This window comes from Mesocricetus auratus, unplaced genomic scaffold (genome assembly GCF_017639785.1).
Source record: "Mesocricetus auratus isolate SY011 unplaced genomic scaffold, BCM_Maur_2.0 Super-Scaffold_100003, whole genome shotgun sequence".
Classification (NCBI taxonomy): domain Eukaryota; kingdom Metazoa; phylum Chordata; class Mammalia; order Rodentia; family Cricetidae; genus Mesocricetus; species Mesocricetus auratus.
The window spans coordinates 47,352,951-47,371,547 of NW_024429188.1; the positions used below are offsets into that span (position 1 = coordinate 47,352,951).

The following is an 18,597-nucleotide window of genomic DNA, read 5'->3' on the forward strand; positions in this document are numbered from 1 at the left end:
GACTTACTACTGGGAAACAGATTTTTGTTCAATATAAGGAAAAGCTTTTTACCAATTAGACAAGCCAAAAAGAAGGGTGTGTATGAACAGTCATAGGATATGATTCATTTTCATTCCCTGATCTCTGACAGGCTGACACGGTAACAAATTCTCAAGAAATTTGAAGAAAGATTTCATGAATCTGATAAATTTAAGTGTCAGTGATCACTAAAGCCCTTCCAATGATGTTTATGGTTTTGTATTATCTTTCAATTTGGGCACTTTGGGCAAGGATGGACACTCCATTTTATTCACACGGGGCATTTTGCTCTAGCATGGACAATGTTTCAATATAACCCTTAGCAGTCACGAACATTCATGTTTCTCCTAGAAATTAGCTGATCAATGAGGTGAAAGTCAAAATGCTTTTATTTGAGAAAATTTCGCTTAACATAAAAACAGGGCTTATGAAAACAAAAGGTTCAAGGAACATATGGCAAAACCTGAAATATCCAACAGCTCATGAAGATACATCTTCGAGTTGCTCTGGTCAGCTTGCTTATACACCCTCTTCTAATCAGTATCGCTCTTCACTGAAAAGTGAACTCCCTCTTTAAAACTATTATTGGAGACCAGAAGAGATCCTGCAGGGATCTGGTACCATCAGATACCTGGTACCTCTGGAACTGGAGTTACAGGTGATTGTGAGCTGTTGTCTGAGTGCTGGGAACAGAACCTGGGTCCTCTGGAGGAGCAGCCAGTGCTTTTAACCGCTCAGTCATCTCTGCAGACCTTAACTCCCACCTTTTATCTAATGCTTCCATAAGGTTGGCATATAGAAGATTCACCTGAAAAAGAAAACAGCAGACTTTGAGAAGAAAAAAATAATGTTGGAAAGCTTCCCAGACCCACAGTAAAGACCGGCCCTTGACATCTGAGATCTGAGTTGCTATTTGGGGAGTACACATAGTCCTCTCTTGAGAAAGATGAATCCAAGGGCAGTAGGTTTGTTTAATTAGGAACAGGCAGCTCTAGTTAGGGTGGAGGTACTCAAAACAGAAAAGATTATTTGTTCTTATTTGGTAATAAGGCTTTTTCCTTAACAAACCTCCTCTGGTTAGCTGATGGTCTAGAGACTTGAAACTGGGACTAATGATCTCAGGAGAAATGCCTGTTTAACCAGCCATTGTTTGCACAGAGGCCAGCCCTTTCCTTACCCACGTACACTGGCAATGACAGTGATACATCTTTCCAGAGCTCACTCCTGGAAGTCCTCATCATTAGTTACCATTCACTACCCTTGTGTTTCTTTCTTCTTTTTTTATTTTGTTTTTTCAAGACAGGGTTTCTCTGTGTAGCTTTGGAGCCTATCCTGAAACTCACTCTGTAGACGAGGCTGCCCTCGAACTCATAGAGATCTGACTGCCTCTGCCTTCTGAGTCCTGGAATTAAAGGCGTGCACCACCAACACCAGGCTATCCTTGTGTTTCTTGTTCTCCATCCTTCTTTGTTTTCACACTAAGAAATTACTACACAGTCTCCTACTTCATGAAATGATATGGAACCACAGGGATCTTTTACCAGCCAAACAAGGTGGGATATGTCCTTATGGGAGCCTGTCATGACATCTCTGCCTGCTAAGTCATGCCACCCACTGCAGGATTCTCTCTCCTACCTTAGCTTCATAGTTTATTTTGAGGGAGCCAAGGTGGCCAAGGAAATCCAATGCCAGATCAGCCCATCTTTTTGCAGATACATCATTCCTGCTATACATCAATATTCCAATATTCCAAGACTTGATCATTAGCCATAGAATTTCCTCTTCTGGGTAGCCCTCCTGGAATCCAACAAGACTGGGTGTTTTAAAGTTTTCATTGTCACTACATATTGTGTGTCATGTCCCACTATTATTAAACAAGAGGTGCTCAGCTAGCACTAAGGAAAGACTGCTCTTGGAGAACAAGAGAGTACCTCGAAGGTATGCCAGCTGTAGAATGTTCCACAGCAAAGCCCCGTGAAGCGACACAAAAATGGAAAAAAGCAATGAGGCCCTCTTCTATTGAAAGAAAAAATATCAAAGAGACCTGGTCTCTCTGAAGCAGAAGAAAAATCTGTATCCTGCTTGGATCTTCTGTTGCTGCTGTCCTCAGTCAATTATCTCCTCGGTCCCTACATTTCCTTTCTCAAGATGGTCAAGAATCTGTTTTATTGAGTCTTGTAATTTACTTGACCAGAATGAATTTCTATGATTGCAAAAGAAATAATATCAATCTTTAGTGTTGAGATAATCTACTAAGCTACGAACAAAGGGCACATTTGTGAGACCGTCCCACAGCCTTATCAGTGGTTTTTAATACCACTAATCACAAAATTATATTTGATGCTTCACTGTATTTTGTAATAGTGAAAATGATTAGAAGAAGAAGCAACTTTCCCTGTCCTTGTACAGGAGATGGAGAACAAAGAGAGCATTCATGTTGAAGCCCTTCATACCCAATATATCTCAGGCCCTGGAGGGCAAAGATAAGGTAGAAGACTTAGGAAGACGCTTCTTGAGTGGCAAGGATGTTGTCTTGGCTTTTATTCATTATTGTTTTGTTCAAGATGGGAACCTTACTATGCTACCTAGTCTGCTCTTAAACTCCTGGGTTGCAGTGATTGCCCCATTTCAGCCTGCCAAATCCTGGAACTACAGACCCATTCCACCATACCCAGCTGTCCTTCAATTGGATCTATAAAAATACTATGTATAAAGGACACATGACAGCTTTGGGGAAACAAGGTATCTGCATATAAAGATGACTTCATGAACCTGACAATATAGCTCAGTGACAGAATGCTTGTTGAGTATGTGAGGCCCTGAATTTCACCCCTAATATCACAAGATGACATGACTTGCCAAGGTATGTCTAAGAGTTTGTTGGAATGACATCAGGTGCAGTCCTGGCACTGTGATAGAGAAGAACACTAGCAGAGCTTGTTCAGAGGCAGTCTAGTTTGCCTGAAATATTAACCTCCTAAATGTCTACTTTTCAAATTTACAGTCATTTCTTTCTCTCTATTCCTATAGCAAGCTTTACATTTCTCTAATATAATTTGTATCATCACATCATTTTGAAAAAATGTTACACATTTATTCCTTCCATTCTGCTGAAATCTTTGTCGTATAGACTTTCTGGTTTCATTTTTGTTTACTTGAATACAACACTATGTGTAGCACACAATAGAGGCACAATACAAGTTTGCTGAATGAATTAATGAACGAATAAATGATCCAATCGTCATTCAAATGTGATCTCCTCAGTGAAATTTACTTTGATTGTTCATGACTCCTTGCATGAACTTTGTTCCCTGAAATTTTGTTCACAACACTGTAAAGCATTCCTAATATATCATTGCCTTTCTCCTTCATTCAGCAGGGGTGGGGTATCTTTAATGTGAAATGTCATTCACCTTGTGTATTCACAGCCTGGCACAGTATCTGGTGCATAGTAAGGATGTGGTTATCTTAACTACATGAATGGAAAAGTAATCAAACAAACAAACACGATCATAAGAGAGATATGAATAAGATCTAGATCTATAATGGTTATATGAAATGTCTAGACTAGGAAAACCCACAGAGAAAGAAAGCAGATTAGTGGTTGCTAGTGGCTAGAGGAAGGATGAATTGGGAGTATCTGTTAACAAATACTCAGTTTCCTTTTAGGTCGATGAAAACTTCTAGAATTGGAAAATGGTGATAGTTGCAGGATTTTATGAGTATACTAAAATTCACCAAATTATACAATTTCAATGGTGAATTTTGTGATATATATCACAATACATGTATACACACACACACATATATATTTGTATTTGCATATTTTTTCAGGACAGGGTTTCTTTTTGTAGTTCTTGCTGTCCTGGAACTCACTGTGTACACCAGGTTGGCCTTGAACTCACAGAGATCTATCTGCCTCTGTCTCCTGAGTGCTGGGATTAAAGGCATGTGCCACACTGCTTGGCATGATATATTTCTTTAAATATTTGTTTATTCATGTATTTTTATGTATACGAGTTCTCTGTCTTCATACATACCAGAAGAAGGACTCTGCTCCCATTACAGATGGTTGTGAGCCACCATGTGGTTGCTGGACTTCTGGAAAAGCAGTCAAGTGCTCTTAATCACTGAACTATCTCTTCAGCCCCCATTTTGTGATATATTAAATATTGACAAAGAATAAAAATATAGATGTACAAAGAAAGAGAGAAGGGAATCCCATAACAGAATAGGATAAACAAATACTTGGGTGGATATTTCTAAGGCTACTGAAAGCTGTTTGTCCTAAGTAGATGATTTCTGTAAGGACTGAAAGGGAAATGAGTCTGCACACTCAGGATCAAGTTTCTGAGCATTTCCTCAGAATATTATTGGCATGAGTAATGTGAAGATAGTCTACTACAATTTTTCAGTGAAATACATTTTCAGAACTCTGCATTCAATAGGTAACTCGTTTGAAGCATTAGGACACACATTAACACATTAAAAGTTTAAGGAAGTTTTATAGTAAAAATGTAGTGAGGCTGATGAGATTTCTCAGAGTTGAGTATTGGCTGCTCTTCCAGAGGACCCAGGTTCAATTCCCAGAAACCACATGGCAGCTCATAACGGTCTGTAACTCCAGTTCCAGGGTATCTGACGCCCTCATACAGACATACATGCAGGCAAAACCCCAATGCATATTTAAACTACATTGTAACATGTGACTATTAATACAGCATATGTGAACACTTACTAACACCATAAGGGCTGGAGTATAAATGGTTTTGTGCTATAAGATATTTGTTTAACTATGCAAAGATTTGTTGCATTTGTTTAATTATTGCTTAATTAAGATGTGTTGCTATTTTACCTTGCCTGCCTAAGGTACCTGATTGGTCTAATAAAAAGCTGAATGACCAATAGTGAGGGAGGAGGCATAGACAGGATTTCTGGGCAGGGAGAGTAAGTAGGAGGAGGAATTTAGGTTCAGGAAGAAAGAAAAGGAGATACCAGGGAGATTCTAGAGGCCAATCAGCCAGCCAGATATAAAGGAAGCAGGAAAGTAGGACATCCAGAATGAAGGAAAGGTAAAAAATTCCGAGGCAGGTGGATCTCTGTGAGTTCGAGGCCAGCCTGGTCTACAAAGCGAGTTCCAGGACAGCCTCCAAAACAATACAGAGAAACCCTGTCTTGAAAAACCAAAAAAAAAATCCCGAGGCAAAATGTGATGAATACAAATAGGTAAATAGGTTAAATTAGGTTAAAAGAGCTAATGGGAAAAGCCTAAGATACGACCAAACATTCATAATTATTAATGAATCTCTATCTTTATTTGGGAGCTGGTTGGCAGCCCAAAGAGAATGCCAACTACAGTTTTTCATTATAGACCAGAGTTTGGACTATCAAACCACTCATGGGAAGTCATTGAAATGTTTTGTGTCTTAGTGACTATCCTCTGAACCAAGAAACCACTATCTAAAGGAATTCAATTATGTTCCCTTGCAATAGGTCACCCCAACTGGCCAGGTTCAAAGTTTACATCCTCTCATAGAGCTACAGAGTAAGGTGTGAGGTTCTCAAATGAATATATAGCTATTCCCTGTAGCTGTATACAGTTCTGCAATGCTTTATATGGGCGGGTAGAGGGGAATAGAGGCCAGAGAAGAGTAAACATATAGATCCATCTATATGGCTACAGGGAAGCACTCACCCCTGCTTGGTAAAGCTTTTCAGGTTTGGCAGGTTAGGGGAGGTGTGCCCACACCCCTGAAAATCACACTACACCTAGGCTCTGGAAAGAAGCCCAATAATCAATGAGCCACCTCTCCAGCTCTAAACCGAAGAGTGGATAGAGAAAATGTGGTACATTTACACAATGGAGTACTACTCAGTGGAAAAAACAGCGACATCTTGAAATTCGCAGGTAAATGGATGGAATGAGAAGAAACCATCCTGAGTGGGGGTAACCCAGTCACAGAAAGACAAACATGGTATGTACTCACTTATATATGGATTTTAGACATAGAGGAAAGGATTACCAGACCACAATTCATACCTCCAGTGTAGTTAGGAAACAAGGAGGCCCAAAGAGAGACATACATGGTCCACTGGAGAAGGGGAAAGGGACAAGATCTCCTGAGCAAATTGAGAGCATGGAGGGGGAGGTAGGAGAAAGAGGAGGAGAGAAGGGGTGGAGGAAGGAGAACATGAGGGAGCCGGAAGACTGAGGCTAGGGAAGAATAGAGAAGGAGAGCAAGAAAAGAGATACCTTAATAGAGGGAGCCATAGGTTTAAAGAGGAATCTGGCACTAGGGAAATGTCCAGGGATCCACAAAGATGACCCCAACTAAGAATCTAAGCAATAGTGGAGAGGCTACCTTAAATGCCCTTCCCCTATAATGAGATTGGTGACTACCTTATATGAGATCAGAGCCTTAATCCAGTAGCTGATGGAAGCAGAAGCAGAGATCCACAGCTAAACACTGAGCCAAACTCTTGGAATCCAGTTGTGGAAAGGGAGGAGTGATGAGCAAAGGGGTCAAGACCATGCTGAGGAAACCCACAGAAACAGCTGACCTGAGCAAGTAGGAACTCATGGACCCCAGACTGACAGCTGGGGAATTAGCATAGGACTGAACCAGGGTCCCTGAATGTGGGTGTCACTTGAGGGGCCTGGGCAGTCTATGGGGCCTCTGGCAGTGGAACCAGTATTTATCTCTAGTGCACAAATGGGCTTTTGGAGCCCATTCCCTATGGAGGGATATTCTCTCAGCCTAGATACATGGGGGAGAGCCTAGGACCTGTCCTAAATGATGTGACAGACTTTGATGATCGCCCATGGGATGCCTCACCCTCCCTGGGATGAGGAATTGGTGGAGGGCATGGGAGGATGAGAGGGATAGGGACCTGGGAATGGTATGTAAAATAAGATTGTTTTTTTAAGCTTAAAATTCAACATTTATAACTATTTTTTCTTTTTTTAAATTTTAAATAGCTTGTTTTACATGTCAATCCCAGTTCCCTCTCCCTCCCCTCCTCCCGCAACCCCCACCATCCCCCCCATCCTCCCACCCTATTGCCAATTCCTTCCGCATAGGGGATATCTAGAGTCTATCATTTCATTCAGGGTAGGGTCCAGGCACTTCCCTAAGAGTCCAGGCAGAGAGAGCAACCCTCTTTGTGTTATGGACACACGATGTCTGTTAGTATTCGAGGGATAAACACTGATCCACTGCTCAGGACCCCATAGGTAGCCCAGGCCTCCTCATTGACTCTCACATTCAGGGGGTCTGGATTGGTCCCATGCTGGCCTCCCCGCTGTCGGTCTGGGGTCCAGGAGTTCTCCCCTGTTAGGATCAGCTGTCTCTGCTGGTTTTGCCAGCCCATTCTTTGCCAATTGGCTCATCGCTCCTCTCTCTCTGTAGCTGGGTTCCTTGGGTTCTGTTCAGTATTTAACTGTGGGTGTTTGCCTCTGCTTCCATCAGTCACTGGATGAAGGCTCCAGGATGGTTATAGACATTAAGTTCACTATCAGGAATAGGCATTCGAGGTGGTCTCTCCACTATTGCTTAGCTTGCCAATTGGTGTCATCCATTTAGATCACTCGAGGTCACAATGGTGCCTGATCTGTCTTCTAACCTGGAAGAAACCATTCTGAGTGAGGTAACCCAGTCACAAAAAGACAAACATGGTATGTACTCACTCACATAAGATTGTTTTTAACTTAAATAAAAAATAAGAAAAAAAGAAACCCAATGAATTTACTGATCACTTAGAGTAACTGACAGAATTGTGCCCTGGTTTGACTGGGACCTCTGGAGGAAGAGTAGACGCTGGTTTATGTCTCCTGCTGGGAATGAATTTTAGCAACAACTCATGAAAAGGGAAGTGATGTGATGAAATGATAGGGTTTTTTTTCTCTTCTCTTTCCCCTCTTCTCTCCGCCTTTCCCTCTCCCCCTCCTTCTCTCTCTCTGCAAGGTCTTGCTATGTAGCCAAACTAGCTTAAGATTGGTTATCTTCCCACCTCAGTCTCCCGAGTGTTGGGATTATAGACAAGCACCACCAGGCCCAGCTAAAATTATAGTTTTATCTGGTGCTGGGGATTAAACTCAGGACCTACTAGGAAAGTAGCCTACCCCTGGGCCACGCCGTCAGCCCAAGACTGAAAAATTATTACCTATTTATGTGTGTGTGCCACAATATTTGGGTAGGGGTCAGAGGATTTGTAGGAGTTGGTTCTTTCCTTCTGTCATGTGAGTTTTGGGGACTGAAATAAGATTGTCAGGAGTAGCAGTAAGTGCCTTTACCCACTGAGATATTTTGCCAGACCTATTTTTGTTTTCAAGGCAGGGTCCTTCCTATGTAGCCTAGACTGGACTTGAACACATGACTCTGAGCTCTGGGATTACAGATACACACCAACATACTTGACTGGCTAGTTCTGATTTATGCATTTTGGATTTGAGGTAATTTTGGAGCTACCTTGTAGGGAGCATCAGACAATAATTATAGCATGTCAGTTCAAAGAATAGAATATAGAATGCAGGGAATAAAAGAGTAGAGGATGTTGGAACTGTCCATAGCTGGGTGTAAGAGGGCTACTGATTTTCTTAAGTGGATCTTATATCCTGCCACTTTGCTGAAGGTATTTATCAGAGGCAGGAGTTCCTGTATAGAGTTTTTCGGGTCACTTATGTAAACTACGATATCATCTGCAAATAGTGAAAGTTTGAGCTCTTTCTTTCCTATTTGTTTGGTTAGTCTTATTCCAAGGTATTTTATGTTGTTTGTGGCTATTGTAAAGGTGATATTTCTCTGATTTCTTCCTCAGCCCTTTTGTCGTCTGTATATAATAGGGCTACTGATTTTTTTTAGTTGATCTTGTATCCTGCCACTTTGCTGAAGGTGTTTATCAGTTGTAGGAGTTCCTTGGTAGAGTTTTTCGGGTCACTTATGTAAACTATCATATCTTCTGCAAATAGTGAAAGTTTGACCTCTTCCTTTCCAATATGTATTCCCTTGATCTCCTTTTGCTGTCTTACTGCTCTATCCTGAACTTCAAGTACAATATTGAAGAGATATGGAGTCTTGTTCCTGATTTTAAAGGAATCACGTTGAGTTTCTATCCATTCAGTTTGATGTATACAGCATTTATTATATTTAGGTATGTTCCTTGTATCCCTATTCTCTCCAGGACCTTTATCATGAAGGGGTGTTGGATTTTGTCAAAGGCTTTTTTAGCATCTAGTGAGATGATCCTGTGGTTTTTTTTCTTTCAGTTTGTTTATACTGTGGATTATACTGATGGATCTTTGTAAGTTGAACCATCCCTGTGTACCTGGCATGAAGCCTACTTGATCATGATGGATGATTTTTCTGATGTGTTATTGGATTCGATTTGCCAGTATTTTACTGAGTATTTTTGCATCAATGTTCATGAGGGAGATTGGTCTGTAGTTCTCTTTCTTAGTTGTGTCTTTGTGTGGCTTGGATTTGGTCTTTATCTTGAGAAGAAAAGGAAACTATTGAAGAGGATGAAAAAGGGTCATGCACACTTGAAAAATTAAAAAAAAAACATGAATCCCAGCATGGCCTAGAAATCACTATGTTGTGCACAGTGGCCTCACATTTATAGCAGTCCTGCTGCAGTTGGGATTACAGGCATGAACAACAATGCCCAGAGACACTTGAAATTTTAAAAGACTCTGCTTTGTGGCTGTAAAAAATGTATAGAAGGAAAGAAGAGTATACACTGAGACCAGTTAAGAGAATCTCACAGTGGCTGAGATAAAAGGAAATAACTTGAACTAGGATGTTAACTTTGGGAGATAGGATGAAGTGAATTTAAGACATGTTTACAGATACAATTGGCAGCTCCTAATAGCAGATTAGAAGTAGAAATGAGGAATGTGTCTGGTTGGGAAATTGGAGGATGTTACCATTCTGAATTCAGAGAATACTAGAGTTTTATTTAATTCTGTATTAGTCACCTTCATGATCAACACTGGCCAAGAGAATCATTAGTCCTCACAAAAATAACATTTCTGTAGCTATTCACATAGACTTGTCTTCGAAATACAAACTGTTGATGATTAATTTTGTTGCCGTTGTTGTTTCATGGCAGGGTCTCACTATATAGTGAGGATGTTTTTAGACTCTTAAATCATCCTGCCTCTGCCTCCTGAGTGCTGGGATTATAGATGCGCTCCACTAGCCCTGGGTAACTGAGGCTCATAATGTAAACCAGCTTTCTCTGTCCCCAACATGTCATACACTTCTTTAACTGAACCACAGGCATCCTAGAGCACAAATGTCCACATTCTGAGGTGATTTTCAGGTTCCCTAAAGTGAATACTATACTAAAGAGATATACTAGACACCTTACCCAAATCATACAATTCAATGGGTTTAGAATAGTCACAGTTTTCTGCCACCACAGCTATCTTTTTAGAAAATGTTTATCCCTCTAAGAAAAATCCTGTACCCTGTACCTCCTCATTTCCCATCAGTGATACTCACCCCAATGCCCTGGACAATCACTAATATGCTCCATATCTTGACTTGTTCTAGACACTTACCATAAGTAAAATCAGACAGTATGTGATTCCTTTGTCCTGACATATTTCACATAAATAATTCATTTAACAAATTGGTCTTATATTACTAAAGCTAGCCTTGAACTCATTATGCAGCCGAAAATGATCTTAAATTCATGATTGTCCTGTCTCCATCTCCTAGGTACTAGGATTATTGGCTTGTGATAGCATGCCAAGGTTTATGCAGTATGGAGGATTGAATTGATGGCTTCGTGCATACTAGGTAGGCACTCTATTAATTGGTATATTCCTAACCCCACATAATGGTTTTAAGGTTTATCCATTATATAGCATGTATCTGTATGCCATTCCTTGTTTTGGCCAAATGATATTCCATTATATGGAAATACCACAGCACACATTTATTAATCGGTTGATAAGACATTTGAGTTATTTGCTTTTTTTAGTCTATGAATGAATCTGTTTTGAGCATTTGTGTATGAGCTCTTATTTGTATACATGTTTTCATTTCTCTTAGCTATGTACATAGGGATGAAATTTCTGGGTCATATTGGTAATTATATTAATGTTATGAAGTACTGTTAGGCTATTCTTCCTTCTTCCTCTTTTTGCATGGTTTGGAATCAAATCCAGGACCTTGCACATACAAGGCATGCATTTACTACCTTTCAGGTGATTTTCAAAGATTCTGCACCACTTTATAATCACAGTCTCTATTGAGAGTACCAAGTCAGTAGTTGGGGTTTTTTTTTTGTATTTTTGAGGATAGTCATCTTATTGGGTGTAAAAGTAACACATAACACTTTACTACTGCATTTATATTTGCATATGTGTGATAATTAATTATGCTGAGCATCTTTTCATATGTTTACTGATCATATGAAAATCTTCTCTGGAAAAATGGCAACTTCTATCCCTTGCCCACTGGAAAAAAATGTGACTGCCATTATGGAGTTGTAACATTTCTTTATATATTTAACAGCACAATTGAAAACCCTAGAACACAAGGAAGCAAACTCACCCCGGAGGAGTAAACACCAGGAAATAATCAAATTGAGGGCTGAAATCAATAAAGTAGAAACTAGGAAAAATACAAAGAATTAATGTAACAAAGAGTTGGTTCTTTGAGAAAAATCAACAAGACAGACAAACCTTTATCCAAAATTACCAAAATGACAGAGTATGAACATGCCAATTAACAAAATCATAAATGAAAAGGGGGACATAACAACGGACACTGAGGTAATCGGGAATCATACTTTGAAAACATGTACTCCACAAAATTTGAAAATCTAAAGGAAATGGACAATTTTCTGGATAGATATCACTTGCCAAAATTAAATCAAGAACAGATAAGCAATTTAAATAGACCTATACCTCTAAGGAAATAGAAGCAGTCATCAAAAGTCTCCCAACCAAAAAAAAGCCCAGGGCCAGATGGCCTCAGTGCAGAATTCTACCAGAAATCCAAAGAACAGATTATACCAATTCTTCTCAAAGTATTCCACACAATGGGAACAGAAGGGCCTTTGCCAACTTCTTTTTACAAGGCTTCAATAACTTTGATACCCAAGTCACACAAAGATACAACTGAGAAAGAGAACATCAAACCAATATCCCTCATAAACACTGATGCAAAAATACTCAATAAATCAGATCCAAGAACACATCAAAAAAATCATCCACCATGATCAATTAGGTTTCATCACAGGGATGCAGGGATGGTTCAACATACAAAAATCCATCAATGTAATCCACCATATAAACAACCTGAGAAAAAAATCACATGATCATCTCACTAGATGCTGAAAAAGCCTTAGACAAAATCCAGGATAAAGGTGATCTAGAATAACAGGAACATACCTAAATATAATAAAAGCTATATAGAGCAAACCAACAGCCTACATCAAACTAAATGGAGAGAAAATCAACACGATTCCTTTAAAATCAGGAACAAGACAAGGCTGTCCACTCTCTTTTCAATATTGTCCTTGAAGTTCTAACTAGAGCAATAAGACAACAAAAGGAGATCAAGAGATACAAATTGGAAAGGAAGAGGTCAAACTTTCACTATTTGCAGATGATATGATAGTTTACATAAGTGACCCAAAAAACTCTACCAGGGAACTCCTACAGCTGATGATTACCTTCAGCAAAGTGGAGGGCTACAAGATCAACTCAAGAAAATCAGTAGCCCTACTATATACAGACGACAAAAGGGCCGAGAAAAAAAATCAGAGAAACATCACCCTTTACAATAGCCATATTTCAAAAACCTGTACTCCACAAAATTGGAAAATTTTAAGGAGATGGACAATTTTCTAGATAAGTACCTCATACCAAAATTAAATCAAGAACAGATAAACAACATAAATACACCTATAACCCCTATGGAAATAGAAGCAGTTATCAATAGTCTCCCAACCTAAACAAGCCCAGGCCCAGATGGATTCAATGCAAAATTCTACCAGAAATTCAAAGAACTAATACCAATACTTCTCAAGTTATTCCACACAATAGAAACAGAAGGAACATTTCCAAACTTTTTTATGATGCTACAATTATACTGATACCCAAACCACACAAAGACACAACTAAGAAAGAGAATTACAGATCAATTTCCCTCATGAACACAGATGCAAAAATACTCAACAAAATACTGGCAACCGAATTCAAGAACACATTAGAAAAATCATCCATCACGATCAAGTAGGATTCATCGCAGAGATGTAGGGATGCTTCAACATATAAAAATCCATCAATGTAATCTACCATATAAACAAACTGAAGGAAAAAAACCCACATGATCATCTCACTAGATGCTGAAAAGGTCTGTAACAAAATTCAACACCCCTTCATGATAAAGGTCTTGAAGAGAATAGGGATACAACGAACATACCTAAAAATAATAAGGCAATATACAGTAACCCAACAGCCAACATCAAACTAAATGGAGAGAAACTCAAAGCAATCCCACTGCAATCAGGAACAAGACAAGGTTGTCTACTCTCTCCATATCTATTCAACATAGTAGTTGAAGTTTTAGCTAGAGCAATAAGACAACAAAAGGAGATCAAAGGGATAAAAATTGGAAAAGTCAAACTTTTGATATTTGCTGATGATAGATGGGATACATAAGTGACCCCCAAAATTCTACTAGAGAACTCCTCTCCTACAATGGATACACACCTTCAGTAATATGTTGGAGAGTCTGTGGAGAAAGGTGAACACTCTTCCATTGCTGGTGGGAGTGCAAATTTATACAACCACTGTGGAAACCAGTATGGTGATTTCTCATAAAATTAGGGGTCAACCTACCTCAAGTTCATGCAATACCACTTTTGGGCATATACCAAAGGATGCACACTCACACTACAAGGACATTTGCTCAACTATGTTCAGAGCAACATTATTCATAATAGCCAGATCTTGAAAACAACTTAGATGCCCCTCAACTAAAGAATGGATAAAGAAAATGTGGTACATTTACACAATAGAGTACTATTCAGTGGTAAGAAACAATGACATCCTAAAATTTGCAGGCAAATGGACAGAATTAGAGAAAAACCATTCTGAGTGAGGTATACCAGACCCAGAAAGACAAATATAGCATGTACTCACTCATAAGTGGATACCAGACATAAAGCAAAAGATACCCAGCCTTCTATCCACAACCCCAGAGAAGTCAGAACCCTCTTCCAGAAACAGATGGAAGCAGATGTAGAAATCCACAACTAACCATTAGGCCAAGCTCCTGGAGTACAATCAAAGTGAGGGAGGATCGACAATATGAACAAAGGAGTCAAGACCATGATGAGGAAACCCACAGAATCTGCTGACCTGGGCTAGTGAGCCAACACTAACTCTGGTCTGACAAATGGGGAACCTGCATAAGACTGAACTAGTCTCCCTTAATATAGATGATAATGGTGTGACTGAAACAGTATATGAGGCCACAGGCAGCGGGTCCAAGATTTAACTCTAATGCACAAACTGACTTAGTGAAGCCCATTCTATATGGAGAGATACCTTGCTCAGCCTAGACATAAGGGTGGGGAGGTTCCTTGGTCCTGTCTCAACGAGATGATGGGACAGACTTAGCAGATTTCCTAGGGAAGTCAATAAAATGCACAAAAAGAAAGAAATAGAAAAAGACACAGAAGGTGGAAAGATCTCGCATGCTTATGGCTTGGTAGGAGCAATATTATGAAAATGACCATCCTACCAAAAGCAATAACAGATTCAATGAAGTTCTCATCAAAATTTGAATATAATCCATCATGGAAATTGAAAAAACAACTTTAATTTCATATGGAAACACAATAAACCCCAAATAGCTAAAACAATCCTGGAGATATCACCCCACCCCCAGATTTCAAGTTGTTTTAAAAAGGTATAGTAACAAAAACATTGTGGCAGTGACATAAAGCCAGACATGTTGATCAATGGAATAGAATTGAAGATCTAGATATAATTCCACCTATCAACAGACACCTGAGTTTTGAAAAAGAAGCCGGAAATATAGACTGGAGCAAAGACAAGCATTTTTAACAAACGGTGCTAGTCCAACTGGATAGCTGCATGTAGAAGAATGAAAATAGATTCATATCTATCATCCTGCACAAAATTCAAATCCAAACAGATCAAGGACTTCAATATAAGACACTGAGTCTGATAGAAAAGATTGCAGGGAATAAGGCTTGAACTCAGTGATACAAGAAAGGCTGTTATGAACTGGACCCAATAGCATAGATATTAGAATCAATAATAAAGAAATGGGACCTCATGAAGTTAAAAGGCTTCTGTATATCAAAGGATATCAACATTCTAGCAACTAGAAGTCTACAGAATGGGAAAAACTTTATCAATTATATAACTGACAGAGTTAGTATCTAGAATATATAAAGAATTAACAAAAATGAACATTAAGAAAAAATAACTCAATTTGAAAAAGTGGTATAGAACTAAACAGAGATATCTCAAAAGGTAAAACACAAATGGTTGAGAAACACTTAAAAATGTTCAGCATCCTTCGTTATCAGGGGAATGCAAATTAAGACTACTTTGAGATTTCATCTTACCCCAGCGAGAATGGCTAAGATTAATAAAATAAATGATAACACATGCTGGTTAGGATGTGACAAAAAAGGAACATTTATTTATTGCTGGTGGGAGTACAAGTTTGTACAGTCACTATGGAAATCAGTGTGGATGTTCCTCAAAAAGCTGGCAGCCAATCTATCAGCTATACCACTCTTGAGCACACACCACAGACTCTCTGCATCTGACTACAAAGATAGTTGCTCAGCCATGTTCATTACTGTTCTATTCATAATAGCTAGACACTGGAAACAGCTTACATGCCCATCAAATGACAAATGGACAATGAAACTGTGGCATGTTTATCCAATAGGATATCATTTACCTGTTAAGAAAAACAAAATTTGCAGGTTAACGAATGGAGCTGGAAACAGTTACCTTGAGTGATGTAACAAAGATTACAAAAGACAACTACTGCATGTTTTCTCTTTTAGGTGAATATTAGTTTTTAAACTTTGGATATGTGTGTTTCATTCAGGATATCCAGAGGTTAGGTAACTAGTAAGATATCAGAGGAGAGGAGGGACTCGTCTAAGGGAAGGAAAAGAGAATATAGCATTATAAAAAGATAAAGTGGGAACTAAGAGGATTAAATGCGGAGGGGGATTAGAGGGGGAAACGAGGAAATATGGGGAGGGAAAACTAACATTAAAGGCCCTTTTGAAAAGCCATAAGGAAGCCAGGCATTGGTGGTGCACGCCTTTAATCCCAGCACTCAGGAGACAGAGGCAGAAGGACATCTGTGAGTTCAAAGCCAGTCTGGTCTACAAAGTGAGTTCCAGGATAGGCTCCAAAACAATACAGAGAAACCCTGTCTCGAAAAACCAAAAAAAAAAGTCATAAGGAAGTTTGTTACTATAGATTTTGTAGATTTTCCTAAAATATATACTAATATGCAAGAAATTTAAATGGAGTTACCATATAATGAGGTAGACAAGGCTCCAACTAAGAATCTTATGCCACTAATTAAAACTGCCAGTGCTAGGAATGGGTTATGTGTTGAGTTATTGGCCAAAGAGGTCTTATAGACTTGTACAAACATCACAGGTGATTGCCAAGGCTACTGGTTACGTCTCCACAACCTGATGGTTAGACCCAATCCTGAAGACACCATTTAGTTACATAATCAAACATAAGAGAAATCAAACTGATGCCTAATTAGAAGCTTCACTCCTACTGACTAACATTCATATGCTGGAAGGTGTTCTGCATGTTCTTAAAGGGTGGAAGTCATTGTTAGTGTCACCCATATACAAATTCTTTGACCTACCTCATTGACTTGCCTGCAACACATACTGGTGCAATAGTAGCAAAAATGTTATGAATGTTATGGGAGTAGCCAATTACTTTTTGATTGGATTTAAGGTCCACTCTCTGTTAAGAGAAGCTTTTTCCTTGCTAGCCGCTTTGGTTTATCCCCCGCCAGTCGCCTGGGCTCTGCCGCGCCAGCCTGGTTCTAGAGCCGCATTAGTCCCAAATAAACACACAGGAGGCTATATTAATTATGAAGCTGTTGGCCTTGTTTGTCTCTTACTGGCTAGCTCTGCCTTAAGTAATTACCCCATAATTGTTAATCTAAGTATGTTTCTTACCGGGGAGGTTCCAGGCTTCCTACCCCAATGGCGGTTACATCTCGAACTCTCTTGTGTATCTCCTTCCCAGAATCCTCCTGGACTCCTAGCCCCACCTATCTAGATTCCTATTGGCCAGACAGTCTTTATTGACAAATGCACAGGACTTCCCCCAACACACTCCATGAGATGTACTCCATACCTCATGTTGAAATGGCCAACAGCCTAAGACTAGATAGGTCATGAGTCCTAGGGGAAAACCTACTATCATTCTGCTAAAGAAACACGGGAATATGTACAATGACTCCTAATGAGATATCACTATACCCACAGATCAGTGCTTTACTCAACTCTCATCAGAAAAGCCTCTTCTTGCGGTAGATGGGAATTAGCATGGAGACCCACAGGTGAGGAGGTGGAAAGACTGTAGGAGCCAGAAGTAGTGGATGACTCCAAGGAAACAGCTTCTTCCAGACAAATAAAAACTCATAGAGACTGTGACAGCAGATACAGGACCTATACAGGTTGGAACTAGAAAAAGTTCTAGCACTGAGAAGGGAAGGTGGACACAAGTCCCACCTCAACTAAGAAGCTATTTGCGATTGATACGTGCTAGGACACTTTCTCTCCAGCTTTCCCTATGTGTACTAGAAGAAACAGCATTCCTTTCTTTTACAAAGAAAGCTAAAGTTATTTACCCAACACACTATATTTTTGGGAGTTTGCTTCTCCGTGTGTGAAGTGAGGCTGATGAGATGGTTTAGGAGGTAAAGGCACTTACCTCTAGCTAAACCTGATGACCTGAGTTTGATCCCTGGGTCCCACATGGTAGAAGGAGTGAACGGATTCCTGTAAGCTATCTCTGACCTCTACACCATAGCACACACATACTGTGGCACATGCACACCCAAACAATAAATAATAAAAGTGAAATACAAAGTTGGTTAAAAGTTGGTTACACAACAGTCATTGGTGACTAACTTTGATGCCAGCTGTAAAGACTAAGCTTATATTTTAATAGTAAGCTTTTACTCATCATTATCTATGTTTCTGTATAGTCTTAAAAATTAACTAGCAAACATTATTTCCATGAGGTGGAAGAAATATATGTATTCCCATTTCTCCTGACAAGTACAGCTAAATCCCTGAATTCATACATAAAACAAACATAAGAAGACTGAAATTTGGAAAGAAGGAAGACTAGCTAGGGGCGTTGGGACCAAGGATTGGCATAGTTGTGGGTTCCCTGGGTTTTCTTTTGCTTTATATATTATCAGACTTGATACTGGAGACCAAAATCAGATGCAGACAAAAGCCCCAAGAATAGCATATTCTCTCTAGTGAAGAGACCCGCAGCAACAAAG

General features: G+C 39.4%; 1 protein-coding gene across 1 annotated transcript in view; it reads right to left on the bottom strand.

Moving 5' to 3' along the window:
* Positions 1 to 390: 390 nt before the first annotated feature.
* Positions 391 to 18,597, bottom strand: part of Tex11 (testis expressed 11) — a 264,024-nt gene continuing 245,817 nt past the window's right edge. The window contains exons 29-30 of the mRNA XM_021233615.2: positions 1,655 to 1,816; positions 391 to 827 (exon numbers count right to left, since the gene is read on the bottom strand). Of these exons, the coding sequence (XP_021089274.1) occupies positions 672 to 827; positions 1,655 to 1,816 (318 nt within the window). The 3' untranslated portion in view covers positions 391 to 671. The remainder of the gene's footprint in view (positions 828 to 1,654; positions 1,817 to 18,597) is intronic.